The sequence below is a fragment of the Papaver somniferum genome, unplaced genomic scaffold (genome assembly GCF_003573695.1).
Source record: "Papaver somniferum cultivar HN1 unplaced genomic scaffold, ASM357369v1 unplaced-scaffold_103, whole genome shotgun sequence".
In the NCBI taxonomy this organism is placed as follows: domain Eukaryota; kingdom Viridiplantae; phylum Streptophyta; class Magnoliopsida; order Ranunculales; family Papaveraceae; genus Papaver; species Papaver somniferum.
The window spans coordinates 1327468-1334321 of record NW_020619159.1 but is presented as its reverse complement, the minus strand read 5'-3'; the positions used below and the strand labels follow the sequence as shown (position 1 = coordinate 1334321).

The window sequence follows — 6854 nt, the reverse complement described above, 5'->3', positions numbered from 1 at the left end:
GTTCCTTTGCAACTCAAATTTGGCAATGGATCTCAGGTATTTTTTCCTTGCAGGCTAACTATAATTTGATTGATTCTTATAAATCCTCTAAAGGAGCCCTATTATAAAGGATCTTTGGCTTTTGGCACTTATGGTGATTCGAGCTGAACTGTGGCATGCTAGAAATCTGGCGTATTTTCAAAACAAGACAATTAATTATATTAAATGGGGTTTTTGTGAACAATTTGTTTTGTTGGAGTTTTTGTATATGGATAGTGACATCTTTGAGGTTATAACTCGCGGAGCGAATATTTAAAAGATGTTAACTCGTGGATGAGTGCACAAGTAACAAGTTAACAAGACCCATTTGATAATTTTGTGGAGCAGATGAACAAAAACCGGTCAGAAAAAAAAATCTAAAAAGATAGCAAGGTCTGAGTTCCCACCGTATAATTTTGCATGTCCTCAGAGAGGTTGCCACAAAATACACATGCACATCTAAACTATGGACAATGTTACTATCACCCCATGGTAAAACAGAAGAAAATGTTAATAGCAACTCGGGACTCGGGAGAGGGAGACCTAGCGGCCAAAGAAGAAAGAGCCTCAAAAAGTCTCTCGCACATAGAGAAAAAAGAAAAATAAAAAAATAAAAAATAAAAACAAAGAGCAGAGAGTGTAAACGAGGGAGCTTCTTGAAAACCCTTGTTTGAAATCACATCTGTCTTTTTAGAGATAGTTCCAAATTTCAACCCAATCTCGTTCCTCTCTATCTTCTTCATTCTTCTTGGTAAGTAGTCTCCATTTTCATGGGTTTTTTTTTTCTTCTATCCTGCACAAAAAATGACATCTAGGTTATTGAATATTTCTTGGAGTATTATTATTATTATGTGGCTAAATTTTTTTCATTTTTCTATAGTTTTACTGTTTGTAGGGAATTTAGTTTTTGTAGTTTCCTTTTTAGTTTATGATTTGGGTATTTTAGAGAGATCCGCTTGTTTCTCATAGTATCTGGTAGTTTCATTATTTGATTTCGGTATATGTTAAAAAAATCTTATAATTGTGTTTGCGCCTATACGGTGAGCTGATTAAGGAGTTCGATATGGTTCGTTTGGTTGTTTTTATGGATGATATTGATCTGGGGTTACTGTGTTTGGTTTTGTTACTCTAATTAGGTTGAAAATTTTAGTAATTTGGATCCACTGGAGGAAGAGGAGGTAAAATAATTAATGGATCCGTTGGCGGAAGAGCAACTAGATTATGGAGATGAAGAATATGGAAGTCAGAAAATGCAGTATCAAGGTGGTGGAGCAATTTCTGCATTAACAGATGAGGAGTTAATGGGAGAAGATGATGAGTATGATGATCTATATAATGATGTTAATGTTGGTGAGGGTTTTATACAAATGCATCAATCAGAAACACAGGTACCTTCAGGAGGTGTTGGTAATGATGGGCATCCAAAGACTGAAGGAGCTGGGTCAAGGGTTTCTGAATCAGGTCCTTCTCGTGGGGTTAACTTAAAGTTGGATGGGAGGGGGAGTACAAATTCTGGATCCAGTTTCCCGCAGCAGAATACTGGAGGTTTAAACTTTAATAAGGGTCCAGAAGAAGGAACTGGTGATTACTCAAATGGGAGTGCGCCAAAAGGAAGGGGAATGGAGATAGTTAAGGCTCCACAAGTTGGAAATATGGGTTTCCAGGGATCAGCAACAGCACCTCCAAAATTTGGAGCTGATCCAAATCAGATGCCAGTAAAATTTTCAGGTGCAACTCCATTGTTACCAGACCCTGGCATTGATGCTTTAAGAAATGCCCAGCAGATGCAGGTTAATCGAGTGCCTGGGAATGTGAACCGTCCAATAGTTAGTGACAATCCGATTCGCCCAGCTGTAGACAATGGTACTACCATGATTTTTGTAGGAGATTTGCATTGGTGGACTACTGATGCGGAGCTTGAAGGTGTGCTATCCCAGTATGGAAGGGTGAAGGAAATCAAATTTTTTGATGAAAGAGCTAGTGGTAAGTCCAAAGGGTATTGTCAAGTTGAATTCTATGAATCTAGTGCTGCAGCTGCTTGCAAAGAAGGGATGCATGGTTTTCTTTTCAATGGGCGTGCTTGTGTTGTAGCATTTGCTTCTCCACAATCTTTGAAGCAGATGGGAGCTGCTTATCTGAACAAAGCACAAGTGCAGGCCCAGGCTCAGCCACAAGGGAGGAGGGTGCCAAGTGATGGTGGTGGTGGGAGGGGTGCTGGTGCAAATTTTCCTGCTGGTGCAGGAGACACAGGGGGGAGGAACTTCAACAAGGTTGGGTGGGGTCGAGGTGGCCAGGGAATACTAAATGGCAGAGGTCAAACAGGTGGAATGATGAGAGGGAGAGGTGCAATTGGAGCAAAGAACATGATGGGAACGGGAGGGGTTGGACTTGGCGCCGCGATTGGGGCAAACCCATATGCACAAGGTATGGGAGGTCCTGGTTTAGGAGGTCCTGCTGGCGGGATGATGCATCCTCAGAATATGATGGGTGCCGGATTCGATCCAACTTTTATGGGCCGAGGAGGTGGCTATGGGGGTTTTGGAGGCCCTGCTTTCCCGGGGATGATGCCTCAGTATCCAGGTATGAATCCAATGGGTCTCCCTGGTGTGGCACCGCATGTCAACCCTGCTTTCTTTGGTCGAGGAATGTCTACAAATGGGATGGGAATGATGGGTAGCACTGGGATGGAGGCACATCACCCAGGAATGTGGGGTAATGCGGCGATGATGGGTGGATATGGAGGTGGGGAGGAACAGGGTAGAAGAACTAGAGAATCGAGCTACGGTGGTGATGATGGTGCATCTGATTATGGTTATGGGGATGCAAGTCAAGAACGAGTAGCAAAACCAACTCCAGCTCCAAGGGAGAGGGAGAGGGTACCTGAACGTGAATTTTCCGAGAGGAGACATCATGATGAGAGGGAACAAGACTGGGATAGATCTGATAGGGATCGTCGTTACAGGGAGGAAAAAGATGGGCATAGGGATCATCGACTGAGGGAGCGTGACTGGGATAATGAAGAAGATTGGGATAGAGGGCAGTCCTCTTCGAGATCTAGGAGCAAGACTCACATGATGCAAGAAGATGATCACAGATCTCGGTCGAGGGATGGTGATTATGGGAAGAGACGACGGCTGCCGTCAGAGTGACACTATTGTGCATCACCATTATCCTTTCATATAGGTTTCTTGAACACCATGTTCCATGCCCGTGGTATCACTCTTCTTCCGGTGGTTATAGCTGCATCTACCTTTGCCATTTCTGGTCTCTTGGTCTCACAAGCAGGGCTTTCGCTTCAGGTGGAATAAGTAAGTACTTTTTCTTGTGCGCTGGAGGGGGAAAGTATTTCCTTTACTTCGCATTTGCTTCCTAGAGAACATTATTAAATGCAACAATTGATACTTCGGTGCTTGAAATGATTAGCAACTTACAAGTAGCTCACCACGTGGATCTTATTGGTTTGGGATTTTAAAATCCTGTATCCCTGATCTTCCACTGTTTTCCCTTGTGTCCTACGTGTCCTTTCTTTTGGAAATTGTGCTTTCTGGGGAGTGACTGATAGATATGCTTGAACCTCTTTGTGGTTTTATACGTAATATATGTGTACACTTAAGTATTTTGTAGTACCACATTACATTGTTTGCTTCTTAGGCAAAACAATTCCTTATTGACAGTGAGAGTGAATTAGAAATTTATATTTACTATGGTTCTTATTTTGTGTTACGTATGATTTGCGAGTTCTTTAGTTATTGTCCCCTTAGTATTTATGCCTGGTCCATGTTAAGTATTCAACATTTAAGTATATCATCAATCATAATGCTACTATTTTATTACGACCTTATCTTTGTTTGCTTGTGACTTCTACATATTCCCAGATTTGATATTTATTTAGATTGATGTGTTCAGTATGGTAGTTGCTAAGTGTTCTTTTGTCCCTTCATGTATAGCATGTATAGGAGATCTTCTGTTTTGATGGTTTCTAGGTAGGGCATCAATATAAACAAAAGTAGTCAGGCACTAGGTATATACTTTAAGGAGGAAGTAATGATCCAATTAGATATTTCTGCTCTGAATGGAGGGAAAATTTTCTTTTGAGGCTCTTGAAATATGACAAATTATTATCTTGAATATTTAAACTTCTAGCTCGAGAGTTCTTTAAAAGATTGAGAGGGTTTAAAAAGTTAAGGGTGAGTAGTTCTAAATTGGTTTCTGGTGGTTGCATTCTGAAGGCAACGCTCATAACTGTAATGATTACAGTCGAAGAAAACAAATAAATTATTTCTTTGCTTCTTATAGGCTTTTGGTTAGTGTTGCCCAAAATCTCACAAGAGACTCACTAGGATAAAACGGTTTCTTAGTCAGCTACCGTCAACTATTTTAGGTCTTTACTATTGTCGTATGAGAGTACATGGTCTTATTAAGCCGTCTATTATTTTCAGTTGATGCTGTACGGCATTAGTTTTCAGTTTACTTGAAATACTAGATGGGTTTATCGCTTGATATTCTTCTATCTTTCACACGAACCCATTCTATGTGCTTGTCTCTGTAGTCTCTTTAGTCTACCTCCTTAAATGTTGTCTGGTTAGTGGTTCTGTTTTGCTATGTCCTAAACCTACAGAACTTTATCCAAGTTTGATTGGCTTGCAGTATAAATGACTTCTCTTGCAGTATTTTTTTTTGATACTTCGAGTTGCAAAAAATAGCAAGCTATTGGTGCATTCTGGCAGCAACTGGTTTCAAATGCTTTTTCTAAAGTTTGTTTGAGTTGTTTCCAAGACTAGGTTGACCTGCATATGGTTCTGTAACATGTAAGCTAGAGCGAGTCATTAAGCATCCAACATCAGTTACCGCTAGATGCCAAGGGGCATTCCTAGTATGAGAGTGTCCTTTGCCCAACTGCTTTTTCATTAATTTTAACATGGGATTTTTTTCCCTTATCATCATCAAATCCAGGGATTGGAGCTGGCGATCGTTGTTCTTATGATTAAGTGAGTCTGTTTTGGTTTCCTAGAAGAAGGTGAAATTTGGTTGGGGCCTCAATGGATTTCTGGAATTTTGGCTATTTATTGGTGCTAGGGTGTTAGCTACTTGGCCGAATGATGTTTTGTGAAGAAAATCTGATAGTACCTGTTTACTTTTTAAAATTTGAAACTGTTGTGTACTCTGTTGAAAACCATGTCTACTAGAATAGAGTCGAAAACCACTCAACTATAAATTGTTTGAGGCTTGTTGTATCTAGGCTGTGCTCGCTTTTGCTTGACCATCAGTCTGTAAAGCTCTAAAATGTTTCTTTTGTAACAGCCTGATTTACCATAGATGTAGCGCAGTGATGTCTCCTGATGTACATGTGAGCTTGTAAAGCCTTTGCTGTTTTTGTCACACAGAGGGTTGTATCAGTTTTTATGTGTTGATGAATCTAGTCATGCTAGTTTTGCATTATAATTTTTCTTTTTTTTTCTCTCTCTTGTATCAGCTCACTTCCCTATAAGAGGAGAAGTTGTTTAGATTAATTTTTTTCTTATTCAGTAGTATGTAAATGCTGACTGTATACTCATTATTTGGGGGTTTGAGGTACCAAAGGTTGATGATACCCTGACACATCGAAGAGCTCGGTATAGTCTGACACTCCGATGACACAATCTATTCCATGCTGATATAAATTTTATGGTATATCTGTAACTGTAAAGCTTGTTTTCTTAACCAGATTCTGCTGGATGAATCTTTAAAAATCGTCTTGTCATAGGTGGTTGAGCATTTGTAAAGCTTTTATTTCCCTGTATATGAAAGGTTAGTATGCTTGAGCTGTTGATCTTGTAACAGCGGAAATTACTCTTCCATTGTACATAATAGTCTGCTTTATAGAAACTTAACTATCTAATAAAAATGAAGTGTAGTTCATATTTTGTTTCTGTTTGTAACATGTAATGTGGTTCTGTACTCTGCATCTTTGGGTTTTTGAGGTTACCGCTGCTTTTGAGACTTGCAACATCTAGGAGGGCAACTCAAACCAGGTTGTACTGAATCGATGTTGGTTGGGGATTGTAAGAAGTAGATTGTTAGATACGTTCGGGATTTTGTGTTTAAAGTGAAGGCTATTTTGTAGAATTATCAACTGTAGTACATGTTCCATATTATGACCTGTAGCAAGGGGAATTCCCTTTCTATTGTAAATTTAGAAAGGTAATTATTAACTGTAGTAAATGTTCTATCAGTTTCTGTTTCATTTTGTTTCTCTTCAGTTGCTCAGGGGTGGTTAAAAACTGGACAGTCTGTAGGTTGAAAGTATCTGTGTAAGTTCCATGATCTAGCTTAAGTTCGTTAGATGTCGCTGCAAGGTTCTGATGACATCCTAGGACGGAGTTGAGGTGCTTGTAATATGGGCGGTTTTGTTTTGCAATTTTGTCCTTTGGCTGCTGTTAGTTATTTGGTATTGGTCATTATCGATTCACTGTTGTTTCTTTGTGTTGCTTGTACTGTTTTACCATTTTCTCTCGTTTCCTAGAAAGAGTCGTGCACATTGTTTTGCTCAACATAACCATAAAGACGTACTCTAAGACTCTAGAAGAAGTGCTGCGTTGTGCGCCAATGTCATTGCCGCCCGACCGATCTTCCGCCACCATGGACAAACCAGATTCTCATTCGGTTCATCCCATGGGAATTGACAAACCCCGACCGATCTTCCGCCACCATGGACAAACCAGATTCTCATTCGGTTCATCCCATGGGAATTGACAAACCGAGAATGTCTACGGTTTGAGTCCGCATGGCCCTAAAAATTTGTATAGTTTTCATTTCCTCATTTTGTTGGTTGTACCACCCATTCACTTTTCTCCACA

At 40.0% G+C, this 6854-nt stretch overlaps 1 protein-coding gene across 2 annotated transcripts; it reads left to right on the top strand.

Annotated features, from left to right (window-relative positions):
* The first annotated feature begins 579 nt into the window (after nt 1–579).
* Nucleotides 580–5514, top strand: LOC113327562 (cleavage and polyadenylation specificity factor subunit CG7185-like). 2 transcript variants are annotated; one of them, XR_003349023.1, is made up of 3 exons: nt 580–769; nt 1155–3326; nt 4972–5514. XR_003349023.1 is itself a non-coding variant. In XM_026574739.1 (2 exons), exon 2 carries the CDS (start codon nt 1209–1211, stop codon nt 3165–3167), a length of 1959 nt encoding a protein of 652 aa, XP_026430524.1. In that variant the 5' UTR covers nt 580–769; nt 1155–1208; the 3' UTR covers nt 3168–3731. The 2 variants fall into 2 exon arrangements, 1 of the variants encoding a protein (XP_026430524.1); XM_026574739.1 differs by lacking the exon at nt 4972–5514 and having other exon boundaries at nt 1155–3731.
* Nucleotides 5515–6854: the final 1340 nt, after the last annotated feature.

Bases quoted from the DNA above. Each gene is read 5' to 3' on its own strand.
- LOC113327562 (XM_026574739.1), top strand. From the start codon at position 1,209: ATGGATCCGTTGGCGGAAGAGCAACTAGATTATGGAGATGAAGAATAT.